This window comes from Emydura macquarii, unplaced genomic scaffold, assembly GCF_026122565.2.
Source record: "Emydura macquarii macquarii isolate MOO-44397 ecotype Brisbane River unplaced genomic scaffold, CSIRO-AGI_Emac_v2 contig_691, whole genome shotgun sequence".
Classification (NCBI taxonomy): Eukaryota; Metazoa; Chordata; order Testudines; family Chelidae; genus Emydura; species Emydura macquarii.
In genome coordinates, this window is record NW_027130828.1 from 5,637,383 (window position 1) to 5,664,626 (window position 27,244).

At 43.3% G+C, this 27,244-nt stretch overlaps 1 protein-coding gene across 1 annotated transcript in view; it reads right to left on the reverse strand.

Moving 5' to 3' along the window:
• Positions 1-27,244, reverse strand: part of CCDC187 (coiled-coil domain containing 187) — a 69,499-nt gene that overhangs the window by 19,789 nt on the left and 22,466 nt on the right. The window contains exons 13-22 of the mRNA XM_067541601.1: positions 21,128-21,318; positions 9,747-9,841; positions 8,627-8,737; positions 7,436-7,554; positions 6,528-6,652; positions 5,763-5,908; positions 5,438-5,625; positions 4,032-4,119; positions 2,474-2,620; positions 1,311-1,492 (exon numbers count right to left, since the gene is read on the reverse strand). Of these exons, the coding sequence (XP_067397702.1) occupies positions 1,311-1,492; positions 2,474-2,620; positions 4,032-4,119; positions 5,438-5,625; positions 5,763-5,908; positions 6,528-6,652; positions 7,436-7,554; positions 8,627-8,737; positions 9,747-9,841; positions 21,128-21,318 (1,392 nt within the window). The remainder of the gene's footprint in view (positions 1-1,310; positions 1,493-2,473; positions 2,621-4,031; positions 4,120-5,437; positions 5,626-5,762; positions 5,909-6,527; positions 6,653-7,435; positions 7,555-8,626; positions 8,738-9,746; positions 9,842-21,127; positions 21,319-27,244) is intronic.

Here is a 27,244-nt window from a genome sequence, read left to right on the forward strand (position 1 = left end):
AAATGTTCTGATTTTTTCAATGGGAAAATTCAAAACAAAACATATTCCTTCCAATCAACACATTGGACTGTTGAAGAGATCACAAAGGGAGAAAGGTTTTATTTCAATAGGAAATGTTGACAATTTTCATTTCAACATTTGTGAATCCAAAATGTTTCTGAACTTTGCCTTTCTGGAGAGTTTCCAGTATTTTGATTTGTGTCCCATTTTGGCATGAACACAAAATCTCAAACCATCGGCGTTTCCTGCAGAATGGAAATTCTATTTTCAGAACAGCTCTACTGAATAGATTGGTCAAGTCAGATTACCCATAAAAACATCCACCACATTTAAATAACTCTAGCAATCGATGACCCAAAACTCACCATCTTCTCAACAAACATATGCACATGCCCACGCACCATAGCTATTAACATAGCAGTTTTCAACAGTTTGGTGAAAGTAATGGTGAACTACATATATGGTGCACAGGGGTGAAATGCACCCCAGAGAGTAGACAGGCATCACAAGATCCATGAGATCTGCTGCAATGAAAGACTCTGGCAATAGGGAACACTGAGATCCATCCCTGCTAACTCCCCACTGCCGGCACCTTCCAGAAATAGAGCTAGTATACACTAGAAGCGCTGCATTGGTGCAGCTGTACCCTATGCAGCTGCATTGCTCTAGCGCATCTGGTGAAGACTCTGTTTGACGATGGCAGAGCTCTTTCCTGTTCGCATAATTACTCCATCTCTGCAAGAGGCGGAAGCTATGTCAGCGGGACAGCATCTCACCAGTGTGGAGAGCGCTTAGGTCACTGTAACTAGAGTCACTAAGGGGGGTGGCTTTTTCACACCCCCGAGCGATGTAAGTTATATCGACTTAAGCGCTAATATAGACCTGCCCATATAATTGTAGGAGTGGAAGGGACCTGACGAGGTCATCTAGTTCAGTCTCCTGCACTTATGGCAGGACCAAGCGTTATCTAGACCATCCCTGACAGGTATGTAGCTACACACTGCCATGTGGTCCCAGTGTGCTTTTCACTGTGGTATGTAGCCACACACCAGAAGTGGTGGGTAGTGTAGATGCAGCCTGTCAGCCTAAGACAAAAGTTAACAGATTAGACAGCTGGCAGGAGCATTGGCTCAGCACCTCAACTGCCTCACGGTAATCAGGTTTTCAAGTCTCATAGTTCCATACCTCACTCCTGAGTCTCAACACCTTGCTTTAAGAAATGATCGGTTATCTGGGATATAGCAGCCCCCATCCTTTTCCCAACTGATTTTATCATAACTGTAAAAAAGGATTTAAAGGATAGTACTGACCTCTCACATTTTCTGCTTTGTGTATTCTTTAACTGGGCATAACTGTTTCCTTTTCTTGTCAGAGCATGCCTTTCTGAGTGTGCTGTAGCTTCTGCTGGCATGGAGGACGTTGCTGAACTGGAAATCATCCCAGTCTTCTTCTGCTTTATTGCTTCTTCAATGTCTTCTGGGCTGTTTGTAAACTAAAAGGAACAGGGCAATGCGTAAGAATTTACCTGGGTTTCTTCAACAAGTGTCAGCTGTGAATTTAGCAACCTCTAGTCCCTGCCTCTGGCAGGCTGAAAGAATAACCAGTAAATACCCATTGACTTTATTGGGAGCAAGGTTAGGCTAGCACTGAATGCTTCTGAAAATGCTACCCTTAAAATATACATATAGGGCCAAATTTTATTCTGATACACCAGTATAAATCTGCATTCACTGAAGATGGTGGTGTTACACTGGATTTGTTCTGATGGAAGTAAGTTCTGAATTCTCAGCCCTTTTCTGCAGGTGTCAAGGGCCCTTTCTACTGTGGAACCCCTACAGTCCTGCTGTATACAGGGGGAAAGATTTCAGGAGCCCACAGAAGGGATGTGCAGCCTTGGCTTTGTGGCTCTTTGGGAATGGAGTGTGGGCAACCGATCTGCTATCTTGGGCATCTACCTCTTTTGAGCAGAGCTAGTTTTATCACTGCCAGATTCTGTCAAATTGGCTGGCAGAGTATAATCAATATAAAGACCCGCCCTAGATGATGATGACGAATCACATTAATCTAGATTAATAGTCTTGAGGCGAAAGGTTAGAACATTAACCCCATGGGCCGTTCATCTCTCAATTCTGTCACGTCACATGCGCACCCCTAGTCTGTGTGGCAGAGCATTTATACGCCGATTGGCCACTTGGGTGGAGTGAAATTTACCCACGCCAGGCCTTCAGCGCAGCTTATACCAGCCCTGCGAACTGTATTCACCAGCCTGTTGATGCAAGTACTTTTTTTAATAGGCAAGTAAAATATCATTCCTCTTCTCGCTTAGGAGTCAATGCCATAGAGACATTTATCATCGCTTTGCCTTCATGACTACAGTTAATAAGATACCAAACCCATGGCTTTGCTCTACCTGTAATGCCCCCAAATCTGCCCATGTCAAATGTTACTATAGCCTTTAAAGGATTCTATTAACCTGTGGCCCTCCAGCCAATCCACGCAGCTCCCGCTGGAGTTGTGCTGTCGATTGCTGCATCAGTAAGATTTCTCTCTGCTGTTTTAATAGCAGCTTTCTCTCCTGGTGAGCTGCCTTGTAGATATTTCGCAGGTGCCTAATTTCTGCCTGCACAGAGCAGAAGAGGGGTGAGCGTAAGTTACAGTTAAAATATAAATATACATGAAAAAGGCCTGCAGATCAATTTATAATATTCAATAACAGGTGGAAATATTGCAATGAAAGTGCATTTTGGGTATTCAATATGCATTGCTACTTTTATGAACATTTTTGTGCACCATTTTTTCAGTCTTTGCTTTGATCCGTGTTTGCTGACTCGTGCCCAGATATACAAGGCTGCTGACAAACAGGAAATATTTTGTCGAGTTATTAGGACGTGGCAAATTGTTCTGAATTTTGATGAGAGCCTGTGCAGAGAAAATTGGGGGGCTGGAAGGGTGAGAGCGAGGCGTGCACCAGTAGCGTGTGGGAGCCAGCAACTCCGTACTTCAAACTCAAGCTTTGACACTGACTCCCACTAGGGCCTGATTTTCCAAGGTGCTGAGCACCTGTAGCTCCCGTTTCAATCAGTGAGAACTCCAGTGCTCAACATGGTAGTATAACAGGGAGACTGAAGAAAGAGGGTCAGGTTTTAGGAGGGATGTAGCTTGGTGAGACACCAGGGGCTTAGGTGAGCAAGCTGGGCCAGGTTGCTATGGGATACATAGCCTCTCAGCATGCTTCTGAGCATGCTCAGTAAAGATCTCTGTCCTACAACTCTTAACTGCTCACTGCATCATTTATTGCTTATGAGACAAGCACCTCTGAAAGTCAGGCCATCAAGCTCAAGTCTTCAAAGGTGGCCACTAATTTTGAATAACTTGGTTGTTGCTTGCCCAACTTGAGACAACCTGGGCCCAGTTTTCAGATGTGCTGAGCTCCCATAACTCCAAATGAAGCCACTAGGAGCTGTGGATGCTCTGCAAATCACACTCCTTCAAGACATCTATGGTTGGAGAGGCTCCCAAAATTTTAGAGACCACTTCTGAAAGTCTGACTGGATAGGACTTGGCCAAAGTCCCAGAGGAATCTACGGCAGAGTCAGGAACAGACTCTAGATCTCCTGACTCCCATGTCTGTGTTTGAGTTTCAAGACCATCTTTCCCATTCCTGCTAATATCATGAAAACTTAACCCCCCAAACCACTAGCTGTTGGCTAATTTCCTATATCTCAACAACAGAAGCCTAAACCACCTCATACAAACTGGAATATACATGAAGAGTAGATAACTGCAGTAACGCTGGAGTAAGAGAGAGAAATGGTGTTTCCTGCCTCTTTAAAATGTATGGGCTGCAGCCCATGGCATAAAATAACTTATTTGATGTATAAAAATTAACATGAATGAAGTATATTATACAGTTTGTGCAACATTATGAACTCCTTTACTACTGTCCAAGAGATTCTCATCAGCTCTGAGTGTTAAATCTTCCCCTCATGTTTCGAGAAGAAAACTGGATTGTGTAACTGCAATAACATTACCTGCTCTTGCTTCAGCTTGGTTAGGATTTTGTGCTGCTTCTCAGCTATGGCAGATGCTTCCTCACTGTCTCGCAGATTATCCAGACAGCTGAAAACAGGATAGAGACCAAAATCACTACCTGAAGGATGGTTTGGTGTGTGAATGTAATGCGCATGAAAGGTGTCACCATGACAATGCTGGGGGCTGGAGTAACGTGTTTATCCCCAGAACAGGTACATCAGTGGCCACAGTGGAGGAAGGCTCCCCACGCTGCCCTGCCTATATCGCAACCAATCTGGAGAATGAGAAGATACTGCAATATTCACAGCCCATTGTCCCCTGGACTTCTTTACAAGATGGCCAGATGGCCAGAAGCGCCCAGCATTCTGCAGCTCTCATTGACAGCAATGGAGATTCCTTCCTTCACAGTGGGAGCTTCTAGATGATGAACTGTTTTGAACATTTGATCACTTCGTTTCAGGTGCCTGAATGGGAATTGGGCTCTTTTGGACATCTGGCGCTTACTGTCTGCGTCTCGTAATGCTGCCACTCTGGAGTGACACCCACCAAACTTACTTTGCTTAGGCCACCAAACAGCCACCGAATGGTAACAACTGCCAATGACTACCAGCTGAGACACTAAGCTAAGCTCAGTCCTTCACAAGTCCCTGAGAGAGCTGTTCCCCCAGCCTGGCCCTTAGTTAGAGCATATTTTGCTTTTTGAGAGGCTCCTTGTTGTAGATGAAAGATGGTGCAGTGGCTCAGGTTTTAGAAGATTGGGGTTCAATGCCTTGATCTACCCCAGGCATCCTGTGTGAGCTTCTATGTCTTTTTCTCTGTTTCAGTTTCCCCCTCTGTGAAATGGGGATAATGTACTCACAGGCTGCTATGGAGCTAAATTTTATCCTCACTGGTGCAAATTTCACCCCCAATTGAGGAGGGGGTAAGGGGCTCCAGTTCAGGCTAACCTGCATGGTATGGCTTTCCTCTTAGGTACACCTGACTGAAGGCTGGCAGGAAAAGGGTTAACGGTCACTCAGGAGTTGCAAGGCTGGGTCAGGTGTGAGGAATTTACTAATTACCTCCAACTCCAGTCCCCCGGTAGGCAGTTGCTGTGAGAAGCCAGGGGAGCCAAACCACAGATAAAAGCTTTGCTGGAGTAAAGCCATGCATGGAATGTGGTTGAGACAAGCTGGGCCAGGTCCCTTCACTATAGCTGTGGGGGAAGGCCTGCTGTACCTTAAATTTGCCCTGTAAAGGGGCAGGACATTTACTTCTTTGCTTTTACAACGTAGCCCACCAGGAAAGGGTACAAGCTCCCTTGAGTGGGCAGAACACAACCGCCTTGTTCTGGGTGGCCTGTTGCAGTCAGACAGAGGGCTTATCATGTACTGAAATAAGGACTGTGTAAGCAAAATGGGCTCACCGTTTCCCATGCTCCAGCCAGGCCAGCTCTGCCTCGGTTTTCTCCTGAAGGGCTTTTTCTCGCAGTCGAAGAAGGGCAGTCTGGTGCCGGGTTCGTAGTTCTTCTTCCCTCAAGTACTGCTTGGCCATAGTCAAACTAAAATGGCAAAAGGTGCTGGACCCTCCATAGAACTGACTAATTTCGCTCCACTAAAGACAGAAGCAGAGGGCTGGATTTATTAGGGGGAAGCTGTTGGCTGTCTCATAAGTATGGCATTGCAATTAAAAGCAACATGGTGACTCCATCCGCAATGATTAGCGGGAGAGGAGCTCTAGAGCCCAAGTACCTGGCTTGTGGAAGCCATTTGTTCGCTGCTGTTTCCTGAATCGTCTGCTGTGGGTGTCTCACTGCTGGGCTGATTTACTGAAGGAGGCAAAAGATTCAAGGATTGATGTATGTGCAAAGAGTCCCCATGCTTTGCAGACAGGGATCCTAAAGAAAGAGAGCATTAAAGTCACTGTAAGTAAAATATTTCTTCATATCATTGGGGGGAAAAAGTGATGTATCCCACTTCTAAAACTTTATAGCGTGGTCATAAAAAATAAAGATTAAAGCTAAACAATTTAGCTTTCTAATATGCTCCCAAACAGATCAGCTCATAAGGCAGTCTAGGTGAGTTAGCTTCCTTCCATTCCAGAATACTAGACAATCTGAGCACAGGGTCGGAAGCTTGGCACACACTCATGTGTTGTAATCCCTGCTTTGACATTGGCTCCTCCTGTGACCTTGGGAAAGTCACTTAATCTTTTGGTCTCTGTTTACCCTGCTGTTATATAAGTAAGGTTAATGACATCTGCTGACTTAACTTCCCGGGGTATTCTCAGGGTTAATGTCTGTAAAGTGATTAGAAGATATAAAGATACTGTTGTGACTATTCATATATATGGTGAGTTAAATCATTTGGGGAAACATTTTCAAAGGGGCAGTGAGAAATTTGATGAAAACTCTTCTCAATGTCCCAACCCCAAAATGCTGTTCCACTTCCTGTATCACAGTACGAGATCTGTAATTTTGCCTCAAATGTCACTAAATCACCTAACTGGATGGTCACCTTGTTGATGGATTGAGGAATCCAGGTTCACTTCCCCAATGGATTTTCTCTCCATGGCTTTTATGGCATCCATCACATTGCAGTTGATTTCGGTTTTCAGTGCAGATTGTTTTGGAGACTGTGCCCTAAAGCAACCAGAGGGGGGGGGGGGGGAAGAGAAACCCATTCTTACATGATATTAGCTGCAAGGGACAATAATAATATCTAGCTCTTATACAGCGTTCTTCATCAGTTGATCTCAAGTACGTTTCTTAATAACGTGTTAGTAATATTTATTTTATAGTGGAACTACTGTACATGGAAAGTTCTTTTCTGGTATTTAGCGCAGTGTGAGTTTGGAACCAATTCTCAAGCACTTAGTCAATGCCACTTTAATTGAGTGTTAAAATGTGCGATTAGAGAAATACTCCTCCGTGCCAGGCAGTGTCTATGCCCTAAGGTCCCCAATGCTGGTCAAAATAAATACTTCCTGTCTGCAGCCGGTAGCAAAATATGGTTCATCCAAGATACCTGAGAGTAAATGAAAGGAATCGAGGAAAGGATGTTCCTCTTCACCAAAATAATGAAAGAGAACTATAGCCAGACGCAAGTTTTCCAGCAGCAGAAAATACAGCAGAGATGTTTCCCTTCAGGATCTGGGCAGAAATCAGGCCAGAGAGAGCTCGCAATTGGAAGAGGTAGAGTTTACAACAGAGACCTGAAACATCAAAGGGTTAGGACACCACTCCCATGTACAGTGCAGCTGCCACGTGAGCCTTTCCCATGGTGGCCTTGACGAACATCCATTACAGAATGATATTGCTGCTGAACAGTTTGCCTATGCACAGTTCCAAAGCCCTGAGTCATTTAACTAGAACAAATCATAGGGTAAAACAGTCAGGCATCCCATTGTAAATTGCTTACTATACCTGTCCTCAGCTGTATCATCTCTTCCCGGATCACCTTCACATTGACATCCTCCCTGATCTTGCTTAGCATGCTTCAGTCTTGCCCTAACAGTACAGCTGGCTTGGGAGTTACTCAGCCCCTGTAAAAACCGAACGAACCCCCAATGACGAGTGATCTTTACAAAAGGGGTCACCTTTCAGCCCTTTCTGTAATTTTCATGGGATAGAAGCTGGTTTATATAGTGCCTTTCATATGCTGGTTTCCCCTAAAGAGTTGTATTAACTAATGAGTTAGATGATAGTGGAGAAGTGATTATATAGGCATATGGAGATGTCCAACAAGAGCTCAAAAAGAAGCTGCTCCGTTGAGAGTGAGCATGTTCTATAATGTTGTGGTTATCCACTGGTCGGTCTGTCTTTTTAAAAAGCCAATGAGATGTTTATCTTCCCCAGGGTTGCTACTAGAAATGGACAGAAGTAGTGGTCTAAGGTATCCTTCAAAGTATGGCATTCTTAATAATGCGGCAGTGCCCTAGGATTGCACATTGGGTCTGAATCCAAGGCCTTGTATTTATGAACATGGGACCAAATCTTGAGATCCCTTACTCTGGCAAATACCCATTGACGCCAGTGGGATTTTGCCTGAATTAAGGACCTGGAGTCCTAGAGACAGAAAAACAAGCAGTGCGCCAACCTCCCCATGTATTCCTTCTCTCTCTTTTTTTTTTTTTTTTTTTTTTTATAGGAGACTGATTGGTTCAGGTCTGATAAGAAGGCCTATGGGGTGTTAAATAGAAGCATCAGAGAATAGTTTATAAACCTTCAGGAGAAAAGTGCTCAGATACTCCAGTGAAAGATTCTACAGAGGGATGCTGGGGTAAAATTTTCAAAGGTGCCTGAATCCCACCAACTGTCTATGGGACTCGGGCAACTAAGAGACTTGAGTCCAGATTCTCAAAGGTATATGAGTGCCTACCTCCCACTGGCTTCAATGGACTTGAGTGCCTCAGTAACTCGGAGGATCTGGGCTTTAGTACCCATATCTACCCAATCTGCGTTCTTTGTTTGATTCAAAAAACCTGCTGACTTTGAAGGTAGTTTCAAGTGAGAGAGGCAGGTATGTGCTGGCCCCAGGTCTCAGTGACTCCCAAAATGATAATGTCAAGTCTGGAATGATGCCATTTTCCTGCTGTTGGGACAGCACAGATTTACCACTAATTGATGCTTGAGCAACTCATCCAAAGACCTCTGGCTTTCCTGAGCTTCTAGCTTTGCTTTCTCACGCAGTATTGCCAGCTGCCCTTCCTGTTGGAGCTGTTGGGCCTGTATTTGGGAGAAAATTGGAGGATTTTAAAGTATGTTTTAGAGTTATAGTAATGAACTAAAACCTCCCTGAGACCTCCTTACAGGGACCTTCTCAATGCCAAGACTCTGAAAAATTTGTTCTTTACACTATAGCTACAGCAGCAAACTGGTGCATATAGCCCAGCTTTTACTGGAAACCCTATGATAATAAACATATGGGGGTCGGGGAATGAAAGGCTGAATGATTCATATGAGAAAGAGGAGTTCCGTTTCAAGTTCCAAATGTGTGGTGTGTAGTGTTTATGCGCAAGAACCATTTTTAAAATGGGGGGAAGTAACTTGCCAAATTCAACACACACAGCCAGGTTCCACTCTCATGAGCAACCATGTAACCATATTGGCTTCAGTATGGCTGCCCAGGCAGGATTTGTCCCTGATGGTTGAAATCTAGGTGATTCTAGAGAAATAGCATCAAGGACTCTCTTGCCATCGGTACAGAAAAACTACCCATGAGGTCCACCAAATCCCCACCACCACCTTCACCACCACTGTGGCCTTCACTTCCTGGCAGCACTCTGCCCTTTTGGTGGTGCACTCTGCTGGTGACCCTCACCCCCTGCACAGCTGAAGTTGGGGCCAAAATGCAATTTTGCAGGCAGAGGAAATTACAGAAAGAGTGCGAGCGTCTACAGGTGCGGTCCTGCTCCTTTGAAGTCACTCCCAATGCTCCCATTGACCTTTGCACTAGCAGGGTGGAGCACTGCTTCTTGCCGCTGAGGACACTGTGTCTCCCCCGGGGGTAATTCAGTCTTGTCTGCTGGTGCTAGAATTGGGTCTGCCGGTGGGGAATCGGGCTTAGCAGTTACGGTGTGTGTAGGTGTCATTGGAAACTGTCCCTAGGTGGCAACACAGAAATCAGAGGTCTAACACTGCCAGCTGTGCATGAAGGCAGGTATGGGAATATCCAGCATCTCTTTACATGGAGCACTGAATCCATATTTAATTTTTCTTAGGGTACGTACTGTACCTTCAATTTGTGAGCCAGCATCAGAGATGTTTGCTGTATGTTGTCAAGGTGATGCCTGTATCTCTCCTCAGGATCTATGCATCTGGGGCCTCTGCCTGTGAAAGATGGGAAAGCAGAGACAATGTCTGAATTTTTAGTCACAAATTAATTCTGAAGAATGACTAGGACCCACCTGTATTCCTTTAATAAGGAATGAATTAGAGAAATCATTCAATGCTTTAACAGAGAGAGTCAATGGGACACTAATGCCAAAGAGAGTGGTATTGAGAGAGCTGTATTGAGACCTGGACTTTCAGGTGTTCTCCCTTCAGCAACTGCAAATCCAGGATCATAACCACACCAAAGCCATAGCAAGGAGCAAAGTGCAGCAAGAATCTACTGAGCCCCCAGCCTGTCCCAGCTTCACAGGCAGTGAGATCTGGAGCAGGATGTCGTAAGGCTTTGGCTCACAACCCTTCCAGACTGCTATACCTCTTTCAGGAGTCTGATTTCTCTTGCATACCCCCAAACTTCACCTCGCTTCACTTGCTTGCAAAATCAGACAGAAAAATACAAAAGATTACAGTGCCCTATTACTGAAAAATTGCTGACTTCCTCATTGTTTACCATATAATTATAAAAGAAATCAATTGGGATATAAATACTGTACTTGCATTTCAGTGTATGGTATATACAGCAGTATAAACAAGTCATTGTCTGTGTGAAATTTTAGTTTGTACTGACTTCGCTAGTGCTTTTTATGTAGCCTGTCATAAAACTAGGCAAATATCTAGATAAGTGGATGTACCCCCTGGAAGATCTCTGCGTACCGCCAGGGTTACGTGTATCCCTTGTTGAGAACCACTGTCCTAAGGCCTCTGCAGCTGCAAGAACATCTCCCTTCAGCCAAAACCACATCACTAAATCTGCATAAATCAGCCCTGACTTTGGGCCCCGATCCAACCCTACTCTGAAGCATATGCTTGCATTCTACCAAAGTCAATGGGACTGAGACGCTTGTGTGTCACTGCTTTGCTGAAGAAGGATGGCTGGCTGGGCTGGGGTTTTGGTCAGCGTTATGTGATCTGTAATCTAGCAGCATTCGGTAGGCTACTTCCAGCAGGAGCATGGGGCTTCTATCTCTGCATCATTTTAAGGTCCTCCAAATGGCATATTATGACTGACGATGTGCATTACTTAAGAATAGGGGCAGGTGGTGGCTACCCAGGAAGAAAAAGAAAGGGTTTGTATGTGACACCACTGACATCTTCTTGGATCTCCTCTCGGAGGTCTTCCTGGTTTGATTTCTGGCTTTTATTAAAGCAGTAGTCCCTCGTGTGTGCTTGTGACCGTTTGGCAGTTATGTTTCTGCCGCCGTCTGATTTTGTGAAAGCCGTGTTATATCTGTTTTGAGGGTGACCTTAATCATATCCTTCACTGCACATGGCAACCTTTGCTCTCCTGTGTTAGGGTGCCTACGTGCCCGACCCTGAATGAGAGAAACCTAAAGGGGGCATCGCCTTTGAACGACTGTTCCCTAGAGAGCAATGTGTCTGCTAAAAAGAGCTGGCCAGGCTAAAGGAACCTGGTTCTCTCAGTTTGTCTCGTAGGCACTGGGACTTTACCCACCACACAGGGGCTTTGAAGCCGCTCAGTGAGTTGCCGGACAGAAGGGATGAAACTTAACTGAAGGGCAGAGTCTGCACCAGCCCTGCACAAGGCACCAGGAACCAGAAGGACTGCAGGAAGAGGAAGGGTGGAGGGGCCTACCTGCCTCTCTCATGTACTGGGCCTAGGGACAGTAATTGGGATAAAATACAACATGGCTTTACAAAAGATAGATTGTGCCAGACCAACCTGGTCTCCTTTTTTGAGAAGATAAGACTTTTTAGACAAAGGGAATGCAGTGGATCTAATTTACCTAGATTTCAGTAAGGGATTTGAAATGGTTCTGCATGGGGAATTATTAGCTAAATTGGAAAAGATGGGGATTAATATGAAAATTGAAAGATGGATAAAGAACTGGTTAAAGGGGTGAATACAACGGGCCATATTGAAAGGTGAACTGTCAGGCTGAAGGGAGGTTCCTAGTGGAGTTCCTCAGGGATCGGTCTTGGGACCAATCTTATTTAACCTTTTTATTACTGACCCTTGCACAAAAAGTGGGAATGTGCTAATAAAGTTTGCGGCTGACACAAAGTTGGGAGGTATTGCCAATACAGAGAAGGATTGGGATGTAATACAGGACGATCTAGATGACCTTGTAAACTGAAGTAATAGAAATAGGATGAAATTTAATAGTGGAAAGTGCAAGGTCATGCATTTGGAGACTAATAACAAGAATTTCTGCTATAAGCTGGGGTTGCATCAGTTGGAAGTGACAGAGGAGGAGAAGGACCTGGGCGTATTGCTTGACAGGATGACTATGAACTGCCAATGTGATGTGGCCATGGGAAGAAAAGCTAATGCGGTCCTTAGATGCATCAGACGAGGTATTTCCAGTAGAGATAGGGAGGTGTTAGTACCGTTATACAGGGTGCTGGTGAGGCCTCATCTAGACTATTGTGTGCAGTTCTGGTCCCCCATGTTTAAGAAAGATGAATTCAAACTGGAACAGGTGCAGAGAAGGGCTACTAGGACGATCTGTGGAATGGAAATCCTGACTTCTGAGAGGAGACTCAAAGAGCTTGGCTAATTTAGCCTAACCAAAAGAAGGTTAAGGAGAGAGATGATTGTTCTCTATAAATACATGAGAGGGATAAATACCAGGGAGGGAGAGCCGATGTGGACACAAGAACTAATGGATATAAACTGGCTCTCAGGAAGTTTAGACTTGAAATAAGATGCAGATTTCTAACCATCAGAGGAATGAAGTTCTGGAATAGCCTTCAAGTTGGCTTCAAAACTGAGCTTGATAAGTTTATGGCAGGGATGGTATGATGGGACAGCCTTGTTTGGCAATTGACTGATCTTTGACTACTAGTGGTAGATATGCCCAATGGCCTGTGAAGGGATGTTAGATGGGTGAGTTCTGAGTTACTACAGAGAATTCTTTCTTGGGTGTCTGGCTGCTGAGTCTTGCCCCCATGCTTAGGGTTTAACTGATCACCATAATTGGGGCCAGGAAGGAATTTTCCCCCAAGGCAGATTGGCAAAGGTGCCGAGGTTTTTTTGCCATCCTCTGTAGCATGGGGCATGACTCACTTGCAGGTAGATTCTCTATACGTTAAAGTCTTTAAACCATGATTTTGAGGAATTTAATAACTCAGTCGTAGGTCAGGGTCAATTGCAGGAGTGGATGGTTGAGGTTCTGTGACCTGCGTTGTGCAGGAGGTCAGACTAGATGATCATATTGGTCCCTTCTGGCCTTGGAGTCTCTGAGACTCAGGCAAAGGTGAGCATGGACTCAGGGAGAGCATATAGGTGTCTGTGAGCTTAGACAGAGCTATGCAATCTCCTGTACTGTCTAAGAACAATGTCTGTGTTTGTGGCGCTAAGGGAGCGTGCATAAGCTATAGGAGAGACTGGGATGCGGTCCAGTGCTGGTCCTGAGGCTTAGGACAATGCAGCAGCTGGACTATGTGGTCCCACATCCCAGAGAGGGGGTTACAGGCAGGGAGGCTGCATGCCAAGAGTGTGCCTCAGAGGCCAGAGTTAAAGACAGTGTCTGGATGCTGCCCAAACCCAGTGAGCTTGGAAGCAGGCAGGATCCAAAGGCTGGGTCCCATACAGCAGGCTAGTGACCATCCACAAAGGGGAGAGGGCACAGCCAGGGCTGTAACAATGCTGCATACTCAGATAAAGGGAAAAAATGTCTCTAGCTCAAAGAGCTCCAAGTGATTTTGCTCCCTTCTGTGCTACTAGATCATCTTTTAGCATAAACCCTTGAAACATGAGGGGCAGAGAAATGGGGTGGGGGTGTGCTGGCAGTGGGAGTGGATGAGGGCTGGCTGCCATAACTTAGATCAGCTGGGAGTGCTCTAATGTACTCATGGCTGTTACAGCCCCTGGTGCAGTCTGGAATCTGGAGGGTACCAAGGGGAGTAATCCCACCTTTCCCCCCACGCTCGGGTCTGCCCCTACAGAATGCACAGACTGATGTACATAAAATTAGAATAAAAGCTTTCAAACCTGGATCCACCAGTTTGACTTCTATCTGCACTGCACCTGTTCCTCCATGTTGCCCACTTCTCTCAGCACTGCACTGCAGTTGTGATTCTTTCACTTTGTCAAGGAGGAGCAAATCCATAACCGCGGCATATCAATGCAGTCACTTCTAAGAGGGTAAAACACTTCTCTCTCTAGGTGTTTCCATCTCAGTGCTACTTCCTTATTATAATTCTCCTGTCTGTTGCTCTATAGGTGATGTAATGTTTACTAATGATATGTTCTTGGCTATATAAAGCTTCTCAGATGAATTTGTTACGCCTGTTCAAACAGGTTACATATTTACTCTGAGCTGCGTCACTGTCAGAAATGAGCATCATAAAGGGATCATTGTGTGTATTGTAAGTAGAAGAGGGCCTGATTTATAAATTTCAGATAAAATCTGGATCCAGAGCTGCATTCCCCCCGCCCAGAATTTCAGGGCTGTTTGAATGAAGGGAGATGAGTCAGGCTAGTATAGTTTGAGTCCAAACATTCCCAAATCTCATTGCTAGCTTTACCTATGGAGGTTTTTAAAATGCCAAAGCCTCTTTTGCATAGGACTTCTATCAGTGCTGCAGAACGTGTGTGCGTTTCTTAACCTAAAAAGCATCATGACATGTGGACACAGAGGTGGGGGAAATAAAATATCATTGCCCCAAATGTATTCAGATTTCCTACAGGAAAGTTGTTGCCATTTTGCGAGGTGATTAAGAGCTCTGTCATCAGTTTCACTGATGTCATGTGGTGTCACCAGCTTACATGATATTTGGTGCTTTTTTAATAAAGTCCCAGTTTCTGGAATCCAGGGAAGAGTGCATGAGAATCTCAGCTTTCATTTTTTTAACAATGTATGTATCTAGCTCTCCTGGTTCCGGAGAAAAGCTTGAAAAAGTGAAGCAAGTGTGCCCTAAAGAGACACAAACCAGGAGGCAAATGTAAAGAATCCATCACTTTTTTTTTTTTTTAATCACATGCTTTTTTTAAGACAATCCCATGATTTTTGGGGCCTGACTCGTGACTTTTGCTTGCTTGAGGCTGGCAATACTGATCTGGTGAAATGTTACGAGGCACTTTATCCAAAAAATGGTGGAATCTCACATTTTTAATGACATAGCTGGGAAAGAATTGTTGATTGCATAGCAAGATCTTACATGTATTGAAGAGAGTAGCAGAGAAGAAACAGGAGAGCAGTTTCTTAGCTTCTACTGGATCTGTCATCACTTTCAACAGCCATTTCAGGGTGTCTCTTTTATATACTTGTATATAAGCTAATTTTATATACAAGTGTACAAAGTAAGGTTCTAAACACTCATTCTGCTTAAATTATCTGGTGGTTTAAAGGTATTCTAACACCTGGGACAGGCCAAAGTTGTGGCCAGGAATCTGGAAGAGATTCTCCAGGATATAATTATGACTGTGAGGTAGCCTCAGCTTATCCTCCAAACTTGAAAGTGTTGCTGCTATATAGATTAGAGGCATCAAAACGATACTTTCTCCACGGTGAATAAGTGATTTGCTGCATCACTTCCATCCTGCTTTATTCCTCTTGAACATAAGGTTAATGTGAGGTCACATTATTACTCACTGGGAGCTCATGTTGTTCCGCTAAAGCACGTGGTATTGTCCATCTTGACTGTCTATCTCCTGACTTAAAATAGCTTCAGGGTTGTTCCCTGGCAGTGTGTATACAAGGAAGCTTGTTGAAGGCTTAGTGCAGAACCTCATTCATTGTGTGCACAGGAGGATGTGCCACACAGATAAATATGGAGCCGATCAGCTGCAGTTTTAGAGAACTTGTAGAGGGAACTTGCCTATGCAGATGATGCAAGTGCACCTAGTTCTTACATACGCCTAGAATAAAAGCAAGCTGGATAGAGCACCTCCATGTTATCCAAAGTGTGGCTATATCCTGATGCATCTTTTGCAGTCAAAGCAGCCTGTATTCAAAACCCCACCTACCTGGCTACATTTCACACCCTCCATTCCATTCCAATTATGTTTAAAAGGACATTTTGGAGGGGTGCGTTCACGGAGGCTATTTATTAAATCACTTTCCGCTATACCTGCAGAATCTAAGTAAACCCTGCAGAATCCCTGCTAGATAGAATTTAACAAGCTGGGCTAAAAGTCTCATTTTTCTAATCAGTTGGAGTTAGACAGAAGCACTTACTGTTGCTTTATTCAAGGACAGCTTCCCTTTTATCTGCCGGTGTCAGCTCTCATTCCAAACCAATTATTACAGAGAGATGCACTTGCGACTTGAAATGTGTGTAAGTGTCATTTGGGGACTACTCTCTTGCTGTATTTTTTTCCTTTATGGTAAAATTGGAATAATTCTTGTGAAGAGCTTTCTTTTTCCATGTAAGAGAGCCTGCAAGGGGGTTCAGTAGCTCAGGATCATACATGCATTTGCACTGGTGCAACCGCTGCTGGTATATTGTGTCCAGTTCTGGTGTCCACAATTCAAGAAGGGTGCTGATAAATTGCAGAGGGTTCAGAAAAGAGCCATGAGAATGAGTAAAGGGTTAGAAAACCTGCCTTCTAGTGATAGACTCAAGGAGCTCAATCTATTTAGTTTAGCAAAGAGAAGGTTAAGGGATAACTTGATGGCAGTCTATAAATATCTCCACGGGGAATAAGAATTGAATAATGGACTCTTCAGTTTATCATAAAAAGGTATAACACGATCCAATGGTTGGAAATAGAAGCTAGACAAATTCAGATTGGAAATAAGGTGTACATTTTTAATAGTGAGAGTAATTATCCATTGGAACAATTTACCATGGGTCATGGTGGATTCTCCATCACTGATAATTTTAAAATCAAGATTAGATGTTTTTCTAAAAGATCTGCTCTGGGACTTATTTCAGGGCAATTCTCTGGCTTGTGTTACACAGGACAGATTAGAGGATCACAGTGGTCCCTCTTGGCCTTAACTTCTGAAAGGGATTAATAGAGTCCATCTCACAATGGAAAGTCCAGCCACATGTGACATGATAACCTTATAGGAGGAGGGAAAACGTCAGGTCAAATTTGAACCAAGCTTTTCACAATTTCAGCCTGATGATAAATGTTTCCATGAATTAAAGAAATAAAAATCCAGTGGAAACAGTTTGTGATGGGAAGGGGAAAACATCCTCTGCATTGTTTGCAACCTAAACATTTCAACACTGCACTAGTGCATGAGAGTCTGAAAGGGAGAGTGATCAGGAACAGATTGTAGATAAGTGAAACTGATTGGTTTACTTTCACGATCTAAACTGAGAGAGCTGCAAAAATTAAACACCACAAGCAGTGAATCAGATGGCTAAAATTCTAACCTGCGGCCTGACTCAGCAAGGTACTTATTTAAGCGTGTGAGTAGTCCCATGTGACTAAGTGCACATTTAAAATTATGTACGTTAATCTCATGAGAATGAAAGGGACTGTTGGCAGTCTTGTGTACATTGCTGAACTGTAGCTTTTGTGTCTGTTTCTAATCTTTCTCTATATAAATAAATCTACCTGGAAGCTGAGCACTTCCACATTTTTGGCTGGTCTTCATAATATCTGCTTGTTAATCTCGGGGAATAATTTTGCCTACTCTCTCTGTCCTTCATCATATTTTGTGCTTCTTTCTAAATCCTCCGGCATAAGAGGTTGGCCAAAATTCAACTAGCAGGCCTGATGCAACTCCGCATAGCAGTCCAGGAGGCAGCCAAAATTGCTACCTATGGCAGTTTCCGCAGCGACAAAGCAGTTGGCTTCTGTCACTACTTAATGGGAGCAGACCTAGGCATGGAGATCACTCCAAACTGGAGCACGTGAGCTACGGTTCCAGCCTTTACACAGGACTAGAGAAAGATGAACTATTAAATCTTTAAAATACAGCTGGTCAAAGATGTAAAACTCTCCATCATTTCTATTTTTAATCAGTTATGTTTGGATTGAATTCTCCCAATCCACTGCACTTTTGATGTGCAGCCAGTGGTGCGAAAGCAATGCTGGTTGCTTCAGTGTAGGAGTCACATGCCCAGGACATTTCTTGGAGTGGGATCTTTCAAGTAATGGCATGCTAGGACTTGGGAGAAGAATAGTTATGACTCAGAATGGGGCAGTGGGAGGTCTCTTACTGCACAAACAGTCCATGGTCTGATTTATCTGCCAGATAAATGAACAATGCAAACAGCCCTCTCAAAAGGCGAAAGGTACTAGGTCAAAGAAGGGGAAAGTTGGTAGTGATGAGAATCAGAGCAATTTTTGTTATTGATTCAAGGGGAAAACCACACTTTGATGCCCCCACACTGAAAGAGGCTCATCACAAAATACTTTAAAGTCAGTTGGAAGTCAAAGATCAAACTTGTTAGAGCTTTGCTCGGAACAAGGTTGTAAGCTCTTGTGAAATACAGGAGGTTATGCTTTGGTTTCTACTATGTTATCTCAAAGCAAAACACCAAAGGCGTCTTATCTCAAGCTCTTCAGTCAGAGGACAATTAATCGAAGCAGTGCTGTTACAATTATCTGCCATGCTTTGATTCCACTAATTTAATCATTTCTCCATGTTCTACAAACAAGAGGGTAGCTCCCTCTAGTGATACAAAAGATTATTAAGAGTCTGTAAATGAGGGAAATGGTTTTTTGTATGAATACTCCTGTTCTTTGTACTTCAAATGAAATTATTACATTTTAAGGCTATAAACTCAGATTGCACTTACACTCCTGACTCTAATGAAATAGTTTGAAACATTTGCTGTACTGTAGCTTGAATTTAAAAAAAAAAAGGGAAATCTTGGTGCAACTGTGAATTTCAATTTAAAATCCACCATCTTTCATCTTATAAGTTCCCAAACTATTCATTCCAGTTGACCCAAACATGCACTATGATTCTGCGACCCACATGCATGTGAAAAGACCTTACTCCCACAAGTCCTCTTAACTGAAAATGAGGCCAGTCACAGGAATGAGCATTAAGGGTAAAATATTAAAAGCACCTAACTCCCTTTTTCAGAATGGATTTAAGTACTTACGAGATGATCTATTAAATAGCATACACGTTAACCTAGATATTAAATAAGCTGTACCTTTATGTTAGTATATCTCCATCCACACTATGCTTTAATTATATCTATTTCTAACCCAATATAATTACAGAAGTACAAATGTTGTGTGTAGACAAGCCCATAAGGGCTTAACTGCTGTTTGTGCCTCTCAAAATCTCCCCCAATACATATGTGAGCGTTGGAGGACCACACACTTTAAGGTGGAATTCTGGTTCCATCGCCTGGAAAACTCCCATTGATTTCAACAGGAGCAAGATTTGATCTATAGCAGATAACACAAATCTTCTCAACTATTACAGTGCCAACTCCTATACAGCCAAAACTCATTAAAACTGCTGGGGAATTCCTAAAACAGGAAAAAAAGAGCACGACTTTTGGGGCTGCCACCTTTCAATGACCTTTTAACCTGTGGTCCCGTCTCGGTCTTGAGCTAATGATGGGCAGCGTCAAAGAAAAAGGCAGCCCAGGACCCAATAGGAATGGCGGGTGTTAATCAGAATTGGAAAACATTTCTTTGCCAGCTCACACCAGTATGAAGTTAAACTATATTTTCTGCCTAAATTGATTGGTGTGTCCCTCTATTACAGATGTGTGCTACCATGTTTCCAGTGAGCCTCTGCAGAGATGGATGTTAGTTGTCACAGTGAACAAGCTTTATATATGAAGTGGGCAGTCCATTGTATATGAGAGGGGCTGTGGATTTCATATGGTCTCTTTTTATAAGACAATGTTCAGGTATCAAGAGCCAAGGATGGGCTCATTCACTTAACTCTAGGTGGTAGGTACTAACAAATCTTAGATATTTTGCAAGCTTCCGCTTGTTTGACTGCCTTCTATTGTACACTTTAAGGATTTCATTATCCTGCAAAGAAAATGTTCAGTAGCAATTAGTACTTAGGGGATGCAGACATATTTTTAAAGTAAATATTTACATTTTGCAATGGTCTATATAATTACATACCATTCTACAATCTGCACTGCACTGCAGAAATGGCTTGCACTCTTTTCTGCAAAAGGGTGTAACTAGTATTAACTGATTTTTGTTGTTAGTTCTGGGAACATTTAATGCTGTCTTTCATCTGCATATGCATCTCCCATTTGACACCAGTGGTGAGCAGAGCTGTTTGTGGCCTGTAGTTCAAATCTATATTGTCCCTAAAAATGACAATACCTTGCCTCACCTAGGAAGAAGTGACAGGCTGGAAGCTACCCTGCTTACAATCAAACTTGGGGCTGGATTCAGTCAAACTCCCTTGATGTCTGCAAATACTCAAGGTTTGCAAAGATGACGTTTTCCTGTATACAAGCCAGGCAGAATTTTCTATAATTCAATTCAGAAACTGTATGTGGCAGTGTTTTCCTCGCTGATCAAGAGATTGCAGAATCAGGGCCCTTATTCATCAATACTGGATGTGAAACCTTCTTTGTTTAATAGGAAACTCGGCAGACAAGAGACTTATTGTCCAAGCCTCTGAAATGCCCCTCCTATTTGCTGGAAGCTGAGGAAGAGACAGAATAAATAACGCTGATTGCTCACCCACCTCAGAAATCCAATATTGCATATACAATCTTGTAGGACAACAATGAAGAATCCTTGATAAGAGCAAGGGCTTTTTCAAAGTACCCTCTTTGGGGAAAGGTTATCTGATCTTGTTCTTTTGTCTCTGAAAAGCCCTTGAAACAATGCACCATCTGCTACTGTTTGGCAAAAGGAAGCCAAGGTCTCCTCTGGCAAAGGCAGGCTTGCTATTGTTTTCTCCTTAACCCTTTCAGCAACAAACTTTCTCTTGTTTTTTGGCAAACATTAGACTATAAAAGTGATGTTGCTGTGCAGCACCAACCTTTCTCCTGCCAATGCCCCAGGATTCCGGAGTTCAACTCCTAACTCTACCACTGACCTTGATTAACTTGTTTAAAAGCTGTCTGCCTCAGTTTCTCCTTCGGCATAACTGGAATAATATCCCAAATGTACCAAAGAAGAGGATGGTGAGGGTTAATCGTAAAGCTTTTTGAGATCCTCTCGTGGGGTTACAAAAGCATATGACAATAATAGAAGCATCACAATGAGTGTATTTCTTCTTAATGGGGCATGTTTATCACAGCTACAGCTGGATAAAAATTGGAGGGAACATATGATAGCATTACAAATTGCCTCAGAAATGTAATGAATATTTACTGCATTTTGTGATACTACTTGGTTAAATGCTGTCTTACCAACATCATCCTCAAATTCTTTTTGCATGCCAATTCTTCTGACTGGAGAAGCGCGGGATTCAAATCCATGATCGTGAGATGGTCTGAGACTTCGTCTAGAAGAGGGTGGAGCAATTTCCACTTGATTCTGAGCTTCAGAAAGAGCATCAAATGTGCAGTGATTCCTTTGATTTGCTGGTTCTCTCTCTGGACTGTTAAACCAACAACAAAAATTTGCTGAATGACATGCGAACAAGATAATGGTATTTCCAAATACTGTATTAGGTTAACCCGATTATATTTTTTCTTGTTATAATTTTGACTTCAAGATAAAATGGGTCAAATTTGTCTTGAGTTAAATCAATAGACTCTAGATTTACATCCAAATTATACCAGGGATGGATTTTTCCCACTGTGTCAACCTGTCATTCAGTGTTGAGCCTGATTGTGCATTTCTCAATGGACCCTGGGGAAGTAAAATAAATGGAAGCTATGTGTAGTGTCACTAAACTCTCACACACAATCTCCTGAGGAAATCGTGAATACTGAAACGGACGAACAAAATCTTTTGTATGACTGCAGAATCTTCCTGCTTCAACCTATAATAACAATAAGACTGTGTGATTCTATAGCACCTTTCATCTGAGGATCTCAAAGTACCTTACAAAGACGAATGAGTGGTAAGGAATTTTGTGGTTGTTTATATTGCTACAGTCCCAGATCAGGGCCCCATTGTGCAAGGTGCTATACAAACACATAACCATAAAGATGGCCCCTATCCTGAAGAGCTTACAATCTGAGGATCGTTATTCTCATTTTACAGATAGGGAGACTGAGGCAGAGGCAATGAGCCTGGTCCGAGGCCAGGCAGAATCACAAAATGGGGCGGAATACCTCGGAGTCCTCATTGTGAAGGCTTGTTCTCAATGAATGCTCAGCAAGACACTTTCTGCTAAACAAACCAACAAACAAAAGAAATAGGAAGTTGGGAAGGAGAAGCAGAACTGCGCAGAGGACTGGAGAAGAAGCATGGTCTATAAGATAAGAGCAAGGGATTGGGGGTCAAAGTCCTGTGTTCTGTTCCCAACTCCATTTAATTGAGTGACCTTGTGTATAGTCACCTGCCCTCTGTCAGCTTCCACATCTATAAAACAGACCAGCAAAACTGGCATTTAAAAAAGTCACACTTTATTGTTAGATTCCATTAACAAACACGTTATAAACAGAGATACAGAGATGAGTAATCTGTTTTATAGTTGGTTATAAACACATCACTAGAAAGTGTTATGTACGGTTATAAGCAATTTGCTGGACTTTGTAGCAATACATTAACCATTTAGTAAAGCGTCTGTTTATTTATTAGCCCTTTTATAAATTGAAACGTCACATAAAGTTTGACCAAAAAACGTACCAGTCAATATACAAAATCTCCCTTCCTGTACTTTGATGGTGATAGACAAGCGAAAAATGCACCTAACTGCCCATCCAAATTACTACTTGCTCAGAGCTGGATTTTTCACCACTACTGAAAACAGAAATAACTAACTCACTGTTTTGAGGCTTAATTTATCAGAGCTGGATTGTGCAATCCATGCTCACATTAGTGAGTACTTGTTCCACTGCCATGAGTCAGGGCTGCACAACCTCGCCCTAGGTGTTTGCAAAGTTCTTTGAAATCCTTGTATACAAAGTGCTATGGAAATGCAAAGTATCGCTCTGTGTCCTGTTTCTAGGACTTGTGGTGAGCATGGCTAAGGCACAGCTAAGTTCTGTAATAAGTGTAAATGCTTTAACATTGTGAACCACGTCAAAATGCAGCCTAGGAATCCCAATCAGCTTCTTTTTCCTATACCCCTAAGCTGAAAGGTCCGACAGGATCAGTCAGGCCACTTTTAGCCTGGATTTGAGCTGTGTGTGTCTGAGTGCAAAGCAGCTCATTGCCTGTTTGCTACATGGATACAAGGTCCACTGTGAATTTTTAAAAAAAACCCTGCACGAAGCTTAGCTAAAAAGATTAGGAAGGACCGCGTGAAAATGGGCATCTATTGATCTAGCTGCAGCAGCTCAAACAAAGCGGGGAGACCGAGTCAGGCTGAAATGGTGACAGATGGTTTTTATACAGAAAAATGAGTGTGGAAATGGTTTTTTTGGTGGTGGTTTGTGTTTGTTTTTTGTGGTTTTTTTTAATCAGCAATCAGCTTAGGGAAATCCCATTTCATTTTTTTCATTAATAAGCTTTTCTTTGTTTTTCCTGGCACAGAATGACCCAGAAATAGTTCAAACGAGTAGAACGGCTCCTACCAACTTGTGCCTTGGATGCCGTCTTCAGAGAGCGAGTACAAAGATGGAGGAGGGAGAGATGAAAGGGATTTCTAAGGACGGAATTCTAGTGTTTGTCTCTGGCAAGTACCTTGGGTCTGGTATCTGGATTCGCATTTTCTGTCAGTTTCTTAACTGGCTACATTGCTTCCTTAAGGATCATGCAGAAAATGACATATCCTGCCTCAGAAAGGATGGCGATCAAAGGCCGGATCCAACCTCCCATAATACTCAGTGGAAAGACTCCTGTTGACCTCAGTGGGAGTCGGATCAGGGCCTAAAGGGAATATGGTGATAGAGGGGAATAGAGGTGCTCTCTCTCTTGGTTCTTAACCTACATCCACCTGCCTGCTATCTGAATAGAAAGCGTAGCTTGGCGTAGGTCATGTGTGCGTGGAGCTTGCCATTTTGGTCTTGAGTCTGCCAGCCCTTGCGTGGTACGTAGCAGAGCACATACTCCAGAACAAGTGGAAGTGCAGGTAGCTACTCATGAGCCAGAGGTGGAAGTAAGGCGGAGCTGCCTGGACTGAGCATCATAAATTCAAGTGTCCTGATGCACGGAGTCAAAGGGGCAGAGCATAGTCCAACAGGTATGTCTCAGCGCACGCAGACTTCAGCGCAATCCTCATCCTTATGAGGCATAGGTTCCCCTCTCAGGCCTCAGTCCTGCAGCTGGGCAGGGGCGATTGGACAGCCATGCAGCATTGCTCCAATGCAGGGTCTGGTTCCTTGGCAATCGCCATTCTGCTCATTGTCTTTCAACTTGCATGTAGGCTGGCACCACAGCCCCCCTGTGCTGGGCAGGATCAAAGCCTTTGGGCACGGATCTCCCCAAACACAGAGGAAAAAGGGGCACGGCTGAGTCACTGGGAAAAAGGAGCTGAAATCCCACAGAAGTGACCTGTAATTTGATACTGAATGGAGCTTCTCAAAGCGATAGGTCTTGACTTGTACCTGTTTCAACATGACGAACTAGATCCTCAGCTCATGTAAATCAGCACCTCTCTGCAATGGGACTGTCCTTATTTCCACCAGCTGAGGAGCCAGCCGCACAAACATTCCTATTTGAAAAAGGCCTTTTTTCTTTTTGAATTCAGAGTTTGTTCAAAAAGTTCTGACCAGCATTAGTGTATTTAATTATCCTTCATACTATGTGATTGCTTATATGAGACAATCTCTCTCTCTCGTTTCTTTAACAGAAAATATACTTCAAGCTTTTATATCAGTCATCTGTTGTTTCAAAGGGAATTCAGTTTGAAAAATAACTGATGGTGTGATCTGGCCCTGAGAGCAGAACTTGGCTCATTATTTTTCACCCACTCCTAGTTCAATAACAGCCTAACATATAAATACTCAGGTATAAGGTGACATGCTGGCTCCCTTGAAGGCCATGGCAAAACTCTCATTGACTCAAGTGGGGCCAGGATTTTCGCCCATTATGTTCATCAACTTTCCCAGCCACATTCACATAATCTAGGCAGAGCTATGTTTCCACCTTCTTGTCCTGCTTTTATCCTGAAGCAGGATAAAAGACCATCTTATGTCTCCTGGCTACCCAAGTGAATGCCCATTCTTCCTGAATTTTAAGTGGGACCTTCACTCCTGGGTCTCTCTTAATTTTGATTCCCTTATTCCTGGGCAAGGTGACTGTTCTCTTTACTTCACTGATTAGTCCCATCACTGTTTATACAAAAGACGCCTCTTCTATCTTTGCTTTATATAACTCTACATCAGGGCTATAGGCCTGAGCTGCAAAATTAGGATCTTGATTTCAAGCAGTCCAAAGTTTGTGGTGGTTCAGAGCCAGAGCTTTGATCTAGGCCCATCTCTAATTTCCAGGCATCCTGATTCCCCCTATTGTCTAGTCCACCACTGGCTAAGTGAGGAAGACAATGCCCTGATATAGGGGATATTGACTAAAAGCTTTCAGGTCAGAGGCTCTGCATGAGAAATTCCTTCTCCCCTACACAGAATGGCTGCCTAGACTATACACTGAAGGGCAGAATTGGAGTTCAGTTATGGAATATCCAAAAGAGCCATTCTCGGCTCCCTCCTACCCCCACCCTCCTTATCATTATAGCACCATCACTAGAGGTTACTCAGCTGACAATGGTCTGAGCTTGGAGATACCCACAATCAGAGCCTGCCTTTCATCCTGCACATCCATGTTTTGTACCTCCACTGATCTTTTCATCTCTCAAGGCAGCGATCGCAATAGGGTTGTGATTCTTTGTGTGAAGGCTTCTATTGGTGAAAACATTTCGTGACGCCAGAAGGACTTTCTTTGACTCTGCTTGTTAAACTGGGCTCTGCTTTCTCCATAATTGCATTGTTCAGGAGATCAGCACAATCTATCTTATTTCTACTTTGTCTGGTGTTTGTCATTTACAACTGAGGGTCTATTCCCATCTGGATTCAGGCGGATTTCTGCACCTCACTTCCATTAGTGTGAATGAGAGTTGTATATAAATCCTAGGCATCAAGATGAGAATAACAGACCCCACAGCTTCTTAAGCTAGTGGGCCTGATCCTGAGAGGCGCAGAGCATCTGCAACCGGGCTTCTCTCAAAGGATGTTTATGCTTTCGCGACCTTTTGTGCTGTACATGGGTGACGTAACTGCTGCATAATCCTTGCAACTGATCCACTGGAACAGAAATCAGCATAACCTTTGTGAACATGGTAGATGCACACAAAGAAGGGGTTTTACCTTTCAGTAATTCCAGTAATTACTGTTCATAACTTCAGTAAGCTGAGCTATCCGGATTTCTCTCTCCAATTTCCATTTCCCTCTTGTTTACTTTGTTTGATCAGTAAAGCCGCAAACAATCTTCTTAAAAGAATCTTGTGCCGTATTGAAGGCATTTACTGTATGAATGGCAGACTCCAGCCGGCATGTGAAGAGAGCGGCAGGTCTCCCTTTTGCTAGAGCATTCTGCAGTTCAATATTTAAATAGAATCTAACACTGGAAATCCAATTCCACACACTTCAAATATTGCCTTTCTTCTGCTTTCTTCCCAGTGTACGCAAACTGCGAGCTTGAATTTGACCCGGAGGAGGCAAACAGCCAAACTGTGCTCTATTACACCTAGGTAAATCCAGTGACTAGTGCAGTTACTCGGCATTTACGTCTTTGTAAAGTGAGAGTAACATTGGCCCATCATATTGGTGGTTTTGAAGTGAAATGAAAAACTCAGGGCAGGATATGGCCCTGAGTCTTATGCTGCACTTGCTCTCTCACCCAATAAGGAGAAGGAACATGTCAAGAATGGGAAAAGCAAATGCTGACTTTCTCTAAGGCAATGATGAATCTGCTCTTGGAGCTCTGATTCTCACTCAGGTTCAAGGATCCCGGCTTCAGTAGTACAAACGCCTTCCCTTTTCCTGGGAACTGCAAGTTAGGGACAAGTCCATCCCTGACCAAACCTGGGGTGTATTCGTTTAGTGCTCTGTCCAGTGTAGATTTAACTCCTCAATCCCCATAGATGACACAATTAAGTGCATTTATACAAATAGCTCTCACTGTCTAGAATATGTTATACAAGAAAGGAGTTTTCTGTGTACCACCATCTGCATTAAGCCTGCATTGAATGTAAGGCTGATGGGAAAACCTTAATGTAATCCATTTTATACAAAATGTTCAAAGCATGGCTTCCAAAATTACCTTTCTCGGCCACACTCCCTCTTTAACTAAACTTAAATTTGTGTATGTGTGATATAATGCACACACGTGTGTGCACACACACATGCACTCAAAGCTAACTCTGCAACCATCATAATTTCTCTCCCCTAGCCTCCCCCTCCCCCAAACTTCAGGAG